The sequence below is a fragment of the Labrus bergylta genome, chromosome 1, assembly GCF_963930695.1.
Source record: "Labrus bergylta chromosome 1, fLabBer1.1, whole genome shotgun sequence".
NCBI classification, from domain to species: Eukaryota; Metazoa; Chordata; class Actinopteri; order Labriformes; family Labridae; genus Labrus; species Labrus bergylta.
In genome coordinates this window covers 19,745,598-19,764,046 of record NC_089195.1, presented here as the reverse complement: position 1 = coordinate 19,764,046, position 18,449 = coordinate 19,745,598, and the positions used below count along the sequence as shown (strand labels likewise).

General features: G+C 40.4%; 1 protein-coding gene across 2 annotated transcripts in view; it reads left to right on the top strand.

Annotated features, from left to right (window-relative positions):
• The window catches only part of ttyh3b (tweety family member 3b), a 28,586-nt gene that overhangs the window by 6,595 nt on the left and 3,542 nt on the right, over positions 1 to 18,449 (top strand). For both annotated transcript variants that reach the window (XM_020643377.3, XM_020643378.3), the window contains exons 3-14: positions 4,500 to 4,696; positions 8,949 to 9,060; positions 9,152 to 9,372; positions 10,670 to 10,765; positions 10,906 to 10,978; positions 11,131 to 11,206; positions 12,158 to 12,213; positions 12,434 to 12,526; positions 12,707 to 12,799; positions 12,890 to 13,026; positions 14,977 to 15,150; positions 17,126 to 17,201. In XM_020643377.3, coding sequence (XP_020499033.1) covers positions 4,500 to 4,696; positions 8,949 to 9,060; positions 9,152 to 9,372; positions 10,670 to 10,765; positions 10,906 to 10,978; positions 11,131 to 11,206; positions 12,158 to 12,213; positions 12,434 to 12,526; positions 12,707 to 12,799; positions 12,890 to 13,026; positions 14,977 to 15,150; positions 17,126 to 17,201 — 1,404 coding nt within the window. The remainder of the gene's footprint in view (positions 1 to 4,499; positions 4,697 to 8,948; positions 9,061 to 9,151; positions 9,373 to 10,669; positions 10,766 to 10,905; positions 10,979 to 11,130; positions 11,207 to 12,157; positions 12,214 to 12,433; positions 12,527 to 12,706; positions 12,800 to 12,889; positions 13,027 to 14,976; positions 15,151 to 17,125; positions 17,202 to 18,449) is intronic.

Genomic DNA, 18,449 nt, shown 5'->3' with positions numbered 1-18,449 from the left:
AGTGAACGGTGGTGCTTCCTCATACCGCACAGCCTCTCCTCATCACTCGCTGTGAGTACTGTGTGAATTCCATACAATGTAAATATTGGACGAAGCCAGAGTGACATCACCCATCTGTTACAGCAGGGGGCTCTGAAGGTTTATCGGCGGCAGCCGCCTTGCTGGAAATTCTGTCTCAGCCTAACTTTCAGACAACCTCATGACTGGCTAAAAGCTGGAGCTGAGGCGAGTTTAAGGCCTCCTGACAAACCGTTACATCAGGCCCACCTGTCAATCAGGTCAGCTACGCGCCTAACTAACACGTATCGTTTGTAAAATCAAACGGATGCATTATAAAAAAGTCACCCTCCGTACAGTGTGTGCCAGTGAGGACAATAAATAATCAGACCTGTATCCTTTTTCTGTACCAGGCTGTAAACATGTTAATTCTGTTAAAATTGGCTTTTTGGAATGTGATGTGCAATCATCTGAACTTCTCTTGTGGATAAGATGCACTCTTGTGCTGTTCACCATGGTGGTAACTTGTTTCCTGACTTTTCTTTTCATAAAGCTTCATAGAATAATATCTTCAGTCAAAAGGGTTTATGCTTAGTCAGCAGGGATAAGTGAGAAGTTGCCAGTTATTTGTTTCAGCTGTATGTACTTGTAATTGATAAACAGTTTCTCTTTAAAGTAGTAAGTAGTGTTGTGATAAACTTGATTTTAACGTTGGTGAGCATCAGTGGGGTAGCCAGACTTTTTTGACTCAGGTGGCTGATCCAGGCCACGGACTTCTGCAGGGGTGGCCCGAAGTTTTATAACTGCACACATTCACACAAAGAAAAGGTAGTTATTTACCCTTTCCATTTAAAAAAAAAGGGGCAACATTTAGATTAGTGATTCTCAACTGGCACTATCATATGTGTTCTTTGTGAAATAAATTCTGTAAAATAAAAGCCTGTCAAGTTGGATAAAGTAATGCCTGATTGAGAATGATCAAAGTTTTTCTAGCTGTTTAGTTTAACTTTTTCTTTTGAGCAGTTGAGCAATTACTGTTGTCCAAAACGACTACATGCCATCCCTTGTCTAAAAAGGCATTTTTGTTATTTATGTTTTGGTTGTTCTTTGACCCTGTGATACAGATAAATACCAGTAGAATGAACTTCAGGTCAGTCAGCACCTCGGGAAATAAGTTCAGATCATTGTGGGCAAGGCCGGACTAGTAACACACGAGCAGGGAGAGTGCAAGGACAACCCGCTGAAGTGGAAGTGATTGATCCTGTCAGCTCAAACACATGCACACGAATTCACAGACGCGCACATACACACACTTAAATGGACAGATTGAAAGTAGATCACTGTGCCTGGGTGTTTAACGTTTAGCCCCTCCTCCAAGCCTGCAAGCTGATCTCCAGTAGTGTAGATGTGCACACACAAACTCACTTACTACTAAGCACACACACACACACACACACACACACACACACACACACACACACACACACACACACACACACACACACACACACACACACACACACACACACACACACACACACACGCACACACACACAAACAACTCCACAGCCAAACTCACCATGCTTATTAGTAGCTAATTGATCCACACGTAATCTGCACTCATGGTTTGTCAGCCTACAGCCAACAGCTAATCTAGCGGCCATCGACAGTCCTGGATCAGTTGCTTTTTGTTTTATATGTATATATCTATAGTTTTTAGTGTCTACCAATGGTTAAAATCATTTGTACAGTAAAAATAACAAATCTCCTCTTCTTTGTTTTAGTTAAAAAAGATGCAGGGTAAAGCAAAATAAAAAGTCTTCCCAGTACTTTATGTATATTAACATGTATATAATATAATAATATGTTTTTGATTCCATCTGTTGGTCAGTCCCATTCTTGTGAACATGATATGTCAGGAACGCTCTGAAGGAATTGCTTCAAATTGGGCTTTTTCACTTGAACTGGAGGATGAACTGATTTATAGTTGGTCAAAAGTCAAGGTCAATGTGATCTAATGACCTAAATACTTCAGTCCTAGTTAACAAGACTATCTGCATCCAAATAGTGGTCAATCTCTCTAGCTTTACCCTCCGATGTAACTTTTTTTTTTTTGCCTTTGTTCGTTCTTTGCGAGTGTTTTTTCCTCCTGTGAGTGATTGTGGTGCAGCCTCCTCTCTTCAATACAGGCCTACTAGTAGCACTTTTTAGATTTAAGCTTAACTTATTCCTTCAGATATTTTAAATATAAACAAATATCTCTCATCCAGTCCACAGCTACACTCTCATCCAATGTGAAACACTGATGGATGTAAATTGCAAAGTGACTAGCTGCCATTGGCATAACGTTCTACTAAATTATGATAAGCATTTATTCACAATACATAATAATTGTTAAAGTAATGGACTACAACTGGTTTATACGACTTCAACAGTTAACGTAACTATTGGTTATTATTATCAGGTTATGGGTTTTTTTAACATAAAATGCTAGAATAAAAAATAATTGTTATATTTTTAATGCCTTCATGCTACAAGTCAAAGGTTATTTGGCTTAATGTATTCAACCAACAGTTATAAAAAACATACATGTACAGAGATGAATATTAAATATAATAAATAAAAGCTTGGTATCTAAAGGAAAAGATTACTTCATAATCAAAAAGATACACTTCATCATTTCACCTCTCTGCATATCACTGTATAATCTGGGTCATCCAAATTGCATTCTAATAGCATGAAAGCATCATATGTGATGAGAGGGTGTCATGAAAACCTTTCTTTCTATAGCGGGAGGTTTCACTTTCATAAAACAAAGCTTAAAGAATTAGGGCACAAAAGATCAAACAATGCATTAGCAAGGCCCAGTCCTCCTGAACCATAGCACGACGTCTCTAGCAGTAAGTCCACAGATAATAACACAGAATAATGCCAGGCCATCTACAGAGCTTATCTCCCCCTCCTCTCCCTTCAGGATCCTCTTGCTTCTGCTCTTCGTCTTTAGCCTGTTGGAGAAAAGCTGGGAAAAAGCAATCAACTGAATTCCTCTCCCTCAGCACTGATTTACCAACTGCTTCCTCCTGTGAAACTGTGGTAATGGAAGAAACACAGAAATGTGGTCATTTAGGTCTGATTGTTGTGCAAGTTTAAACCTAAGTTTTACCAGCACAGAGAAAAAGTCGCTTTGTCATACTGAAGAGTGTCATTTCTACCTGGGCAGTATAAATATTCAAAGTGAATTTAAATCCTTGCACTTCATATCTTCAGGGTTGTACCCCTTGACCTTAGACAATAGAAGAACATTGATTCCCCAGCTGAGACTGAGGGGTCTAAAATAGGACCTACTGCACATTCTGATATATTTTAAGAAACCAAAAACCATCAAATGTAATGCATTTTTAAATATGATGTCAGTTTTGGCCCACATGCACGCTTAGAATTCACATGCATATTTACAGTGGAGGTGCACAGATTGCTGCAGGGTGAGGAAAATGCTGGCTGGCAGCAAGGAAAAATTTAGGTCAGCACAAAAGACTAGCTCTTTGAAGGCCTGGGAAGCCAAGAAGTCTGTGATGATCCTAGAGGTGGAGCCAAATTTTGTTATCATCCACGGAGGAGTCCCCAGAATCCCACTGGTGCTGTTTCTGCCTGTGCAGAAGAACTGTAGTATTCCTTTGTCTATTGTAAGTAGTCTAGCAGGTGGAGATATTGGTGATCCAGAAACATGCCTTTGTCTCTCCAGGGTCCTGCAGTACAATGACGTTTCCAGACAATTCCACAGGGGGGAGGAAAAACTAACATTGCAGTGTCTGTGCGTCTTAAAACAGATTTAATCTGTTCTTGGCATTTGCTGAAACAGCCCGCCTCATCTCTGTCATTTCTCTTCCATTCCCCCACTTCAGCGTTCACTCCACTCATCTTCTTTTACATTTTCTTCCTTTTTTGTCTCTCCAGCCCCTTTTTTTGTTCTAAATGTATCCTCACCTCCTCCCTCCATTTGTCTGCCTCCACCCCTCCTTCCCTTCTTTTACACTTCAAAGCTTTAAGAGGGTGTGTGATCTGTGTGGTGGGTCTCTAACGCACACTGCTCCCCAAATACATTGCTTCCGCTCACTCCATGGAGGTGTGCGTGTTTGATGGTGTGCAAATGTGTTTTTCATGGTATCCATCAGACACCAATATAACAGCTACTATTCTCTGGCCTCAAATAGCTGGAGAGAAGAACACAGTTTGTGTATCAGTAAGTTTCTGTCTACGCAGGAAAAACCACATCATGTGGTCTGTCTGTGTATCTGGTTTCTGCTCATATCAGCTAATTCACTTCCTGTTTATCTATCCTGCTTCCTAAATTGTCCCCTTCCCTAGGATAAGGCCACCTCTCTCATATTTGTTTACTGAATGATGAAGCCAAAAGTGAAAGTGTAAGATAAATTAGATTGAAAGCATACATGTCTAGCTGCCACTAACTTGTTTATGTATTTCTCTATCCCTCTTGTCCTCAGTCCATTTTGCTGCTGGGTGCTGTGGCTGTGCTGTGTCTGGGATTGGACCTCCTCTTCCTCCTCTTCTACTCTTTCTGGCTTTGCTGCCGGCGACGCAAGAGTGAAGACTCTTCGCATTCCCATTCGCACTCCCAGCAGCCCAGTGCCGACTGCTGCTGCACCGCCTGGTGTGTTATCATTGCCACGCTCGTCTGCAGGTGAGAGGTTATCCCCACCAGAGTAACATCTCAATACACTAAATTAATGTGCGATAAAGGTGTTCAACCGCTTTATTTATGTAACAATATGGATATATGAATATATGAACCAGCTTAAAATAGTACTCTCAAAGTTAAGAATAGCGTCTCTCCCATTTCCACAGATTGCCCTGTCACCTGCTTATAGCTCTACGTAAGTTTGGCAGCAGGCTGCAGTCAGTTAGCCTGTCTCTATACTGTTTGATATAAAGGCTGAGGGTAAGAGACAGAAGAGGACAGTGGTGGATGAAGCTAATTAAAGAAAAAAGAGAGATGGACAGCGCGAGAAGCTGAGGGAACATCCCTGCAGATATTATTCATAACAATTTGCGACTTAACGTTAAGCTGTATTGTTATTGGCGTCATTGTTTTTCGCAGCTTTACCAGGTCCAGAAAGTCATCTAAGCCAAGTGATGTCTGTATCGGACATAGCTGCTGATAGTACCTACCTTCCTCAAAGCAACCTGAAACCACTGACAAAAACTGTCATTTTGAAGGACTTCCTTGTCAACCTATACCATTACTTTTGTGCGTTTTTTTTGTGTTGGATCTGAACTTAGCCTTTCAAATTCCAGAGTCACACTTCAACAGTGAGGTAAAAATGCCTTAATGGCTGATGGAAAAAGCCCTGATGTCATCATACTTACTTTTGCTTATTCTAGTGTTCACTCTGAGCCTAACTGCCTTTGTTTCATGTCGCCCTTCTCTCTTTCATATTATCAGCAATAAGCTGATATAGGTTGATTGTAATTTATAACAGACAAAAATTCAAACTAAAAAGAAAAACAAAATTGTGCCAAAAAAAGTGCAAATCCCTTATTTGAAGCCCAGTTAATTCTGCAATCTTTGAAGAAATGTCAGGAATAAATGATCCTCCTGACAATCTGAAAAAGTAAGTGTTGTTGTGTATATTTTTGGTTCAGTAAACAGGGACACAACTACAAGGCTTTTCTCTATTGCTTTTCTCACGGCAATGTCATCATTTTGCCGACTCAAGGTTTTCACTTCACACTTTAAATCTATCTATATTCACTTCACTCAGTTGGGTTAAAGCAGGACAGCTTCTGTTTGTGTTAACATGACTGAGGGCTACAGTACAAGCTGAGCTCTTTCACCCAAATGACCCAGCAGCAGGATAGTGATACCGAGGCAACATGGACTCTGCTCCCTTTGGAACACAAACACAAACACATTAACATACAAAAAAATACACGTTTCTGCCTCCCATCTCTTCATGCTTTCTTCTCCTCTCCCCCTTTCTCCATCTTTGTGAGTTCCCCTCTGTTATTTATCATTTCTCTCTGTCCTTCTCCCTGGCCTAGAAAGGTTGCCATGGAGACAGAAGCAGATTTGATGCAGAGACGAGAAATAAATTATACAGTCAGGGGGAGCTGTGTGTGTGTGCGCGTGACTCAGAACTGAAGAGTGTTTTTGACGGTTTTAATATTTTATGATTAGCTATAATATTTCTTACTGAATATTTGATATGAATCTGAGGGTGTGTATGTGTGTGTGTGTGTGTTTGTGTGCCTGTGTTTGTGTAAATGCGAGTGCAGGCGTGCTGGTGTGATTCTTTGTTCACAATCAGATATGACGTCATTTCTTATTTTTGGCACAACACCGACCACATGTGGACATCCTCCATTTGTGTGCAGGTGCAGAGTGTAAGGAATAGAAGAAGCTGTGGTTGTGAATGTGGTTGTGAAGTCCATACAAATATAGACCATACAAAATGTAATTCACCAAAAATGTTTGATGTTCCATTAATACATAAGTAAATTATCAAGAACAACCAAATCATTGTTATAGCTTTAGCCTTTAATTGAGTTTAGTCTGTTTAGGTTAAAGGACATTTACCATATGCATATACTTTTCAGAGTAGACCTGTGCAATTTTACATTAAAACAAAACATAAAAATTCAAAATAATTTCCTAATATAAATAATTGGGGCTATATCAATCAAGACCCGAATAACTGATTTGAACAAATGTATTTAAACTCTTTGTGACACATTGATTTGATTAAATTTGATGTGAGTTCACATGAGGCAATCGGATGCTGTTGCAAAAAGGACTTGTTCTGCTGCAGGTAGTGATCAACTCAAATTAACTGCTAACATTTAGTTCTTTTTTTTTTTAATCCTTAATTGCCACACTCACGATCCCTGGGGGTGCAGGTAGGACATGTCACGAGTACAGAAAGGTTTAACCGGGTGATTCTGAAGTGCTCTATAAGAGTTTCAGCAGACCAAAACCTTTGCACTACCATTCACCTTATTCATACACTGATTGTAAAGATGTGGATTTACATTATTATATTTCTCATTCACATTCTTACACACTTTGAGATACAGTTTCTTGCCAGTGGAAAATTCAACATGTAGACTGGATAAGCCAGGGATCTATTGTTCTGATTAGTGGACTACCAGCTCTATCTCCTGATTAGATAGATGGCACTGGAGTGAATGGATAGTCATTGAATAATACAATAGATAATTGAATAGGAAAGTAGGGAAAGAGAGAGTGGTTAATGACTTGTGAAAAAGGAGCCACAGGTCAGATTCAAACCCGGGCCGCCTGCTTCACACATAGGGTGCACGGATTAACCTCTAGGCCACTGTCGCCCAGCGCTGAAAACGGATTGAAGCAGCAGTCGAAGCTTAACAATTTCATATTTGTTTTCCTGTGTCAGAGTATTTTTAGACTTCTAAACTTTCTCCTTATAGCCTTTTGTGCGTGTACCGAAATAATGATTGTATCAGCAAGTGTTAAACCAGCAGGAATAAACAAATGGAGAAAATTATAGTGATGAAGGGAATTGGAGGGAGAAAGGTATGGGAGAAGTAATGGGTGGAGGGCGAGAGTAAGAGGATGAGTAAACAGGAAAGGAGCGAGATGATTCACTGGAAACCCTGAGATGACATGGAGGATGGAGGGACATGTTAAGAGGAAAGGATGGGCAGGAAAATGGAGAGATAAAAGCAGAATCTACCAAGGGCAACCTCCATGTGTGTGTGTGTGTTCATCTTTATTCTGCTCCTCTTATCAAAGTCGTTCCTCTTTGTATTTATTATTTCAAGACAAATGTGCACATAAAGTCCACTTTAGAGCTCTCTGACACACTCACACACATCCACACAATGAACTGTGTGTGTGTAAATCCACTGTAACACAGGGGTACTCAAGATCTAATGGGCTAGAATGAATTGCCCTAACAATGGCCATAAATTTCCCTCTACAAACCCGTCTGCTGCGTCTACTGTGCAGGCGGAGCCATCATCAATACAAAGAGTGCAGTCATACACACACACACACACACACACACACACACACACACACACACACACACACACACACACACACACACACACACACACATACACACACACACACACACACAGTACAAAGAGAGGGAGGAGGGGGATACTATAGCTTTACAGAGTGAGTAAGAAAATAAAAGCATAGATGGGGGGGAGGGAGGGATGCAACCAAGTAAGGGGTGCAGATGAGATTTTGTCAAATGAGTGGCTGTGTTAGATTTGGAAGAGTTTGGTATTAGTTGTTGTTTTGACAAAAGGGTGAAGGGGCCATGAACCTGAGATATTATGGCATGAGTTGTGTGTGAATGTGGAAGCAGAGCTGCATAAGGATCATATTATGTGCAGTCTGGTGACCCAATTATTGTGTAGCCTCTGCCTGTGTGTGAATGTGTGTGTGTGTGTGTGTGTGTGTGTGTGTGTTTGTGTGTGTGAATCACTCCTGGTTGTCCTGTGCTTGCCTGAGGCCCCATGGTGACACCAATGCAAAGAACAAAGTGCTCAGTGCTGCCTGTTGCTGGTTAACAGTGTAACTGCGTAAATAACTTAACTTTTTTCAATAACTTTTCAATACAGTTAAAGTGCTCCACAGCAGGCAATAAAAAGAAAGAACTAATAAAAGCATTCAGACACATAGAATTAAATATGAAAGATATATAAAGTCACAGACTAAAAGCTTTTTTATAAAAGAATACATTGAGTAGAGAAATAAAATGAGGGACTGACTCTGCAAGTCTGGTCTCCTCTGGCAGGCTGTTCCAGAGTTTCTTCAGTTGTTTTATTTTCTCTTTCTGTTGAACATGGAAATTCATCCATGTTCAATTAACTTGATGTAATTTGATTGTTGGGTGAATCAATGTGTTAACATTTGGCCCTTCATGTTTTCTTCCACCCAGTGCTGGTATTGCTGTGGGATTCTATGGAAACGGGGAGTCAAGTGATGGAGCCAATCGTTTGGCGTACTCCCTCCGTCATGCCAACCGCACAGTATCTGGGGTGGAGAAACTGGTGGGTTACTTGCCTTAAAGAAAAAAATAAGAAAATATGTCAAACGGCATTTTTATTGTTTGTTAACTTTTTGCTCTCCTGTGAATGTCAGGTGACAGACAGCGCCCTAGCCTTAAACCAGACAGTGGAGGAGAACCTGGTCGAGTTAGAAACAGCCTTCCAGGAGCAGACAGATTATGTTTCTATAGTCCAAAAGCTGCAGGGACAGCTGGACGAGCTGGTGAAGCTGATGAGGGATATCCCCTTCTGGTCCAATACTGACATCTCACTGGAGGACCTGGCTCGCAAGACGGAGGCTTTTGATTTTTACAGGTGAGTATCTATACAGAATCTGAAACAAAGCGGATCAACTAGATATTTAAAATAAGCCTTATTGGCCAAATAAGTGTAGGAGAAATAGAATCCAGTTTCAAATGGCCTTCAACGTTATACATTGCTATGAGAACAGTTAACATGTCAACAGAAAGAACAGAAACAGCTCTCAAGTCTAAACAAGGAAAGCCAAGTTTAACAAAGAAGCTTTACAAAATAATGTAACTTTATTCTACATAAATGTATTTGATTTTTTTACTGTATCTTGCATATTCATCTACAGAAGGTCTTGTATAATATGTATAGTATGATGATCTGGGACCTACTAGTGGCTTCAACTTAACATTTATTACATTGCGGTGTTGGCTGCTCAATTCTGATTGGGTCAATCATGGCATTCTTTTTCTGCAAATTCTGTTTAGTATACCGCTACTATGAATAATTTAGATCCGCTATGGACCCAGCTATGACCACAGACTCTGAAGAACTAAGTCTAATCATACCAATCTAAAGTACTTGTGCACTAGTGCAATTTAAAATAGAACACAATTTTATTTTGAAAGCGCAGAAAAGCCAGGGATGAAATACATAAAAGCTGGAATAAAAGACATTAATAAGGATAAAAATTCACAGTCACAGTCATGTTTGAGCTCCTGTTGACCTTGTCTCACTTCACCTTCAAATTAAATGTGTTGTAACAAAGTGGGCTCATTTTAAGAAGGTTGCAAATGTATTATTATTGCATTGGACAAAGTAAAGAAAAGTAGAATCTATAAAAGTAGAATCTAACGAGATATTCTAGCAGAAGCAGTAAGATCACCTTTAAATCATTATATATATTAAACAGGCTTATATAAAGTGAGCAGGTCATTATAGCTGAAGTAATCCCTTAAAGGGTCAGGCATGTACCCTGGCTCTACATTATCCCACTCACTGTACGGTACATGGTCCCTTACATAATCACCTACGTTTGTCTCAACATAACGTTTTAACTAAGCATGAAAACTACTGAAACAAAAATCATGTTGAATAAATTAACTGATAGCTTCCTTTTTTGCATTATTACCTGCCATTTTTGGAAAAATAAAAAACATAAATGAGTGATTACAAAGAGATTATGAGTTTGGTATATTTTAAGCATCCTTTGTATTTCATGTAAAAGGTTTCTTTAGCACTGTCCCAACAAGGCAAGGCTTGTTGTTGGCTTACTGGTGAGTGTTTGTTTCCAGGGTGATTAAAACCATCATGAAATATTCTCTATTTGTATAAAAACAGTGGTAAATGCGTCCTTTCACAGGTGGTTGGGGTATCTTAGCCTGCTGCTGTTTGATGTCCTTATTTGCCTTCTGGTGCTGTTCGGCCTGATACGCAACTCTAGAGGCACTCTGATTGGGTAAGGTACTCTACATCACACCCTAAAAAATCCTCCTATTGGATGAGTCATATCTTCTATGGACTCTGTTGAACTGCATGTTGCACGTCATGATTTTCAGCAGAATGTGGACTTAAAATTGTGTATTTTTTGTCCTTCAGAGTGTGTCTGCTTGGGGTTTTGACTCTGATAATCAGCTGGGGGTCTCTGGGCCTGGAACTGGCTGTCGCTGCTGTAAGTATAACCATGGCAACATCGCCAGGCTCTCTGGCTCTCTCTCTGCAATGATGTAATCTTTTTTTTTTTCCCACTGCTGCAAGGGAGTGAGTGTATGCAGCACAAATGTTGCTGTAGCTTGATGTGTCATGTGTGCTTACGTCTTACAGTCAGCCAGCGACTTCTGTGTTTCCCCGGATACCTACATCACCAGGGTTACCAAGGAAAATGCTGTCATCAACCAAGGTATAAAGGATGAAAAGAACGACAAGTGAACTGCTAGCTGCCTTTTTAATTTTCATTTCATTTTTTGGGTGGGGATGGGGGTGAAGAAGACCTTAAGAACTTTGAAGCATAAAAATAGTGCAGACTCTACCTGCATACACACACGTGATTATTATCTCAGTATTAGTAATAATAAAACGTTTATTTTTCACACACTTTTCATTTGAAACATCAATCTTGCAAGAGCAAGCAGAAAATTTAGAAGCACGAGTATTAAAAACAACAAATATAATGCAAGTAATATGGAACTTTGGGTTTATAAACAAGCACAAGCATCTTTAATAAACTTTTTCCCACTGACAGTTGCCTTTACCCTGACATGTTGCTTCTATTTTAAGAAACCAGTGTGTGTGTGTTTGTGTGTGTATGAATGTGTGTGTGTATCCAAGGGGATTGGGTTAGACTGACACTTTGGTTTCCAAAAGCTCTTACTCTGTCTCTGCTGACTGCAATGCACCAGCAATCCTGCAACTACACCCCCCCACCCCCCACCCCACTTGCTCTTCCTCCTTGTCATTCCCAGATGTAAAAAATAAATTAATTAATGAAATATTCAGAGCACATTTTTGCTTTTCACTTAGGATCATTATCTGATTTTCTCTCTCTCTCTTCATCCTTTTATATCCCTCTTTACTTCTCTTGCGGCTCCAGTTCCTCTCCTGCCTCCTTCACTTCCCTCTTTGCGCTTGTCTAATGACTCCTGCTGTCTGTCAGTTGTTTCCGCTCAGTAGAACGCAGATGTTGCCTCTGTTACACACATTCACACATCAAAACACACATACATGATTATCTGTTTTTTAACACCGCTCTATAAACAGTAATGATCTTAGAAAGTTATACATGTAGTGAATGATCCGCTTATATTAAATCTATTATCATTATATTGATAAGTATTCTTTTGTGCATTCTCAGATATCCTGCAGTATTATCTGAGGTGCAGCTCTGGCCAAATTAACCCATTCCAGCAGGTAAAGTACCGCTCTCTGTATTAATTTCTCAGTTTCAGCTGATTTACCAGATTAACCCAGCACCCTTTAAATTGAAAACCAGAAGTTGGACTTGTGTTGGTGTGTGTGTGTGTGTGTATGTGTGTGTGTGTGTGTGTGTGTGTGTGTGTGTGTGTGTGTGTGTGTGTGTGTGTGTGTGTGTGTGTTGTTTGTTTCACTTGTGTCTCTGTATGTTCTGTAGAGGCTGTCAGGGAGTCACAAAGCATTGGTAGAGATGCAGGATGATGTGGCAGAGCTACTGAGATCAGCAGCACGTGATTATGCCAACACCAAGGTTTGTGTGCTGTTCCTGTGTGCAATGATCTTTAGGTCTTTATTTTCACGGATGAGTGGATCTGCATCCTTCAGAGAAAGATGAAAGTGGCGGTTAGAAACACACGTGTTTATAAAGTGTGTGTGAAGGTGGATGTCTATATTTGAGCATGCATATTTAAGCGTTGCGTTGTGTTCCCAGGGGAGTCTTGAGCAAATCCAGTCTGTGCTCAATTCCACTGAGGTCGGCCTTCACCAGCTGACCGCTTTGGTGGACTGTCGCAGCCTACACATGGTGAGTCACTTTGAGTGTTGTGGTAAAGAAAAACCTAAAATCCAACACTTTCTTACACAACTCACTCCTCTGCTATTTCCTGACGTGTAGGACTACGTCCAGGCTCTGACCGGGCTCTGTTATGATGGTGTGGAAGGTGTCATCTACCTGGTTCTCTTCTCTTTTGTCACTGCTCTGATGTTCTCCTCCATTGTGTGCAGCGTGCCACACACCTGGCCTGGCAAGAGGTAGCACACACACACACACACACACACACACACACACACACACACACACACACACACACACACAAACACAAACACACACAGCTTCCTTCGCAAACACAAGAAAGACTCTTAACAGCTGTTACATTCGCTTATCTGATTAGCTAATCTGTACACTAACAGCTAACATGATGCTAATTCCACTTCCTTGATGGTTAAATTAATCCATCCTATGGCCCGAGAACATCGGGAAAGCCAATCAAGAATCTCCTCTGTGCCCATGCATGTCACTCTCTAAATGTATTTGCCTCCTGAGCTCTTTGTATCCTTCTATAGTCTTCCTGCCTATCTTTGCATCCATCCGGTTTTCTCAGCAACTTTTTTGTTTCTTTTATTGTTTTTCCGTCAGCACTGCCAGTCTGGCTGACTCTATGTTTGTACATATCTCTTATTTTCTATTCTCCGCTGTGGACTTGAAGAACCAGTGTTGTGTTAGATTTTGTATCACCCCATTTTTTCTATTTTTTGTTGTGTGCCCCACTTCTTCCTTCTGTTCCGTCCCTTCCTCCTCTCTCCCTGTCCTGATTTGGAAAATGCTTTGGGCTTCAGCGAATGATGGTGAATATCGGACGTTAAAGGGCCCTATGGTCTATTCAAGCGCCCGTTCAAACAACCCTTTATTTTATTTTTTAATTAATCGTTGGGGGAAAGATTTGAGTTACGAAACCAGGCTGCCATAAAGGTGCCATAATGACACGTTTTGTACACTGATTTGTTGTGTGTGCATGACCACTGATGTTTATGTATATCCAAGCATGGGTAAACAAATAAAGTCCCTGGATTAAGCCAATGTAAATGTTCATGGGGGTTCGGTTGCTATAAGTCTGACTGTGTCTAATGGGCTGCACAGCTACGCTCCTCTTTGGTTGCCTGAGTGAAACATCTCCATCTAGTGGCCAGTCAATACAATAACTTCTCTGTGTCTTTTGTCTCTGTAAACATAGGGGCTCTGTTAAAGTGTTCTTCATACACCCTGCCCAATTCTTTACTTCTAAGAACCACGGCCAGCTTGTTGGGACTTTGTTAGCAACTGAACAGCTGGATTAGACTTAAAAAAAACAACAAAGAAAAACAAAAGTAGTCTAAAAGTACTCAATAAGAACTGCATATGCACATTTAATGTATTTTATGGTTTATTAAAGCATTTGAAAAGCCAAAACATTTCTGTAGCCAGAGATTCACCTTCCAAATCAGCACATATCTTATTTGATGCCTCATTCTCTTACGTTGCTGGCCGTTTTTTTTTTTTTTTTTTTACATTTTTTAACCATTTTATGCCTGAAAATGGTTCTTAAACAAGCCATGTTATCTACCTTCTTTTCTGATTTTTTTGCTTTGAGTTTCATGGAGCGCTCAGTAATGCATGAAGTACTTTGAAGAAAATGGACCTTTGACTTTTGATTCTCTTTGGACTATTTGAAAAGGACATTTAGATGGACGAACGTGAGCAAATTCTGTGTGTTAATAAAAGCTGTCTGCATGAAGAAAATAATTGCATGTTCATACATTACTGGAGAGCTTTAGGATGATATACAAGAGTAAACTATCTTTATACAGTTTGACATGTAACTGTACACAACAATTAAATACAGCTTCACGGGTCCACTCTAGGCTGTGTAGACATAACAGAGATTCTGCTGAATTAAAGAAGGACCTGTTTTTTTTCGTAGATGAACGCTGCCCATGGTCCTTGTCTTCCTGTTTAGCTGCTTTGAGGCTGAAGGTGTGGCCTTACACAATCTTTTTAATCAGGGGACTCCATATAGTACGAGTGCACCTTCCCCTCTCCTAAGCTGCTCTTCAGCCACTTGTTTACACTCTCTTGTCTCTCTTGGATCTCACTCCCCTCTACCTTTTCCCCCTCCCCCTTCATCGTGCCCTCTCGTGCCCTGCCCTAACCCTGACCGATTGAAGGACGGATGAGGAAGACGGAGAGGACGAGTCGGGTGCCTCACGGGGCGGTGTGCACGATAACCTGTACCGTGTTCACATGCCCAGTCTCTACAGCTGTGGCTCCAGCTACGGTAGTGAAGCTAGCCTGCCCGCTACAGCCCACACTGTCAGCAATGCCCCCGTCACTGAATACATGTGAGTTAGCATCCCCTGCTAGCTAGAGGCTAGCAGGATCAATACACTGCTTGCTATTGGTAGCTGCTTGCCCCTTTGACCCAGATCAGCAGTATAGCAACGTCCACTGCCTGTGATACTGTTAGTTAGAATAGTTAGTTGTTGTTTTTTTTTACTGTATTCCGCTAGAGTCTGCATGTCCTTTGTGACACAGTCAACATTATTTTCACTAAGTGAGCCAGAGCCCTTCACTAGCTGTCCCTTTGATGCTGATAAAAATCTTGCTTGCTGTATCAGCTTGCCTGCCTGTTTCAGTCCACAATCTAGACCAAAACCATATTAAAGATGATTTAGGTTTGCACTCGCCATACCGTAAGGTCAAATGTTCACCCTGCTTGCTATGTGTTACAGTTTGCCACAGTCTTGTTTGCCATGAGTACAAACAAAAGAAACAATCATATATAACTCTGTAGTCTGCCACTGCTTGCTTCTGTTTGAGCACTACTTATAGACTATGTGCTAGTGCTGCTGAAGAAATACCAGTAAATACACTTCTTCAGCAAGAAATAAGGAGATACATCTTGCCTTTATTCTGAAAGTCTTGTGGCATTTTAAGTTGTTGTTTTTTTTGTCTTTTTGGACAATTCAAGGACTTACTTTTTATTTTTAAGGGCATAAACAAATCCTGCATTCTTGGCAGTACGTTGTCTATAGTCTAAAGGGTACAACAGGTCTAAAAGAGATTTACCTCCCTTGGCCCTGTAGTCAGATTTGGTCAGTTTGGTAAGGTACTCCTTAACAGTGAAGTTGAAGTCATTTTAGCTTCTTAGTCCAAGTTAAGCCATTATTCAGCAAGGAAAATGATTGTCCTATTTGTGCTAATGGAACCTAATTATCAAGAGTCTGCTGTTAGCAGCAAAATGATCAGATGTTCAATCTCTTTGGAAATGAGCTAAATATCTAACAGTAGAACATTTCTTGGCAGTAATATAAACTAGACATATAAAGTTCATGGATCAAACATAGAAACCCACTAACTGGTCTTTGAAGTCCCCATGAAATGGAACTTAGAGAGTGTTAAATTGCCGTGTCTTGACGTATTTCCCACTGAAACAGGATAGAACCAATCACAAGATAAAAAGCGGGACGTAATGTTGGGACGACTTTGATTGGATTGTTAGCCTCACTTTGGCATAGCTTTTTTTAGAAGCTTTTTTTTTTTTGTAGATATTACCTTATTGAGATGCATTTGACAGATAATATATACGTTGGGAACATGTATTTTTGATTTTATGGAGACTTTAAAACAAATATAATTTTTCAAATGTATTTTAAACGGAAACAGAGTTTTTACTGAAAAATGAGCAATGTTTGCTGTTTACATGAAGCTACCTGCTACAGTATACTTTTCATACTGTATCTCTTTACATTGATACTGTAAATTTGCAATACTCCCTGCGTTTTTTCAGGCCGCTCTATTATTGATATGAACCCAGGGATTGTGATCAGGCGCATTGTTAAAAATGGCAAAATGAAAGGAAATTACGTCTTACTTTGGTTAACTTTCAAACTTTCCTTTCAAAGACATTTGTAGCTTAATAAAAAATATATAATTTAAATCTTGTTATATTTTCGGCAGCTGACTAACTCATATGCAGGTTTAAAATGTAATGTCCAATATCAGTTTTCTGAGGATCCCTATACTGATAGTATTACTTATTTACTGACTCTGTGTCCCATTGTGTGAGGAAATGTTTCTTTTCTGTTCATTGTTAAGAAGGAATGTTAAGTATGTTGGACTGAGGCAGAGGTGTTTGACCCCAGGCCATAAGGCACCACAGAGCTTTAGTCTCTGATCTCTAATTATTACTGAGGTCATTTGTCAGAGAGGCATTAAGACCGTATCACAACCAGACCACAGATCAACTACAGCAGCTACAACTGGGCACCAGTGGCAGGGTGACCACATGCAGTAACCTCTTATTCTATAATGCAGGAGCCAGAACGCAAACTTTCAGAACCCTCGGTGTGAGAACACCCCCCTGATTGGCAGGGAGTCCCCTCCACCCTCTGTAAGTGCACACTTTCTAGAACACACTCTCCCTCCACTACCTTCCAATACCCACAATGCATCTGGTATTCAAAACGCAGAACCCTCAGGGATGACATTTTATTATCTCAAAATGTAATGAAAGAAGCATGGTGTTGATAAATGTGCTTGGATCTTATATCCTTTGCTTTTATAGCATGCTAGTGTGGATATTGGAAGGTAGTCCCCTTATCCCTACACCACTGCAAGTGTACTTTGTGCTCATACTAGACTGTGATCACGGGTCGTCTTTATGAAGGTCATTTTGGCAGCCTGGGATAACTGGAAGCTTGAAAAGAAGTCTGTTGTACATATTATATGAATTTGCCTCAAAAGAGAGCCACCCCTCTTCTAATAAGTGTGATTGTTTGGCTATGGTAGACACAAAGCTGTCCTCTATTTCTGATGTAAAAAGTCTGGTTGGGTAGAGCTTAGGGGAACATGTAACCACGGAACAGCTCAGAAGCGTCATTTGCAAAACCTCTTGGAAGCTTTTCTTCAATACCAATTTACATACATTTGCCAGTCTTGCAGGTGTCTGTATTTCACATTTTTGTTTTTATATTTGTCTCAAACAGGTTGATTAATCTACCTTTGAGAAGGTGCTACTGTGCCTGAAGAAGTGGATATATTATATGCAGTATCAACTGCATGCATTTGGGACTTAAATACCGTAAACTCCAAAGATGTATTTAGAATGATAATAAATACATGTTAACACCTTTTTGCGATACATTTCTTGCTCCATGTAACCTGGCCGTCCCTTGCGGTTGCAGCTGAAAAATCTTCTGTCCCTGAGTAATCTTGAGCCCAAACCTCTAAAGTTCCTGCTCCCTCCCTTGTTCCCACAATGTGTCTCTGTTTGCATTTTCTTGTCAAGGTGTCACGTCTCCTCTGTTTCTGTTGCCCCTTCACCCTTCACCATTAAACAGTCACAGGAGCACATGTTTCCCACCTCCACTGATGAACTGTAAAATGGCCACAATTCATCATTGTTAGTGTCGACCTGGCCTTCCATCCTGTGCTGCAGTGCTCAGCCGTCATCAGGGTCTGCACTGATGTGGACTAGAGAGAGACCTCCAACAGTAACTAGCTAGCTGCTCACGAGCGACCACTAACTCATACCAGGCTAACCTACTACATCAGAACTAGAGCACTAACTACAAACCACTGACTTTGGACCATATCTGCTAATTTACAATAACATCATCCAGACCTAATCAGCTGTTGA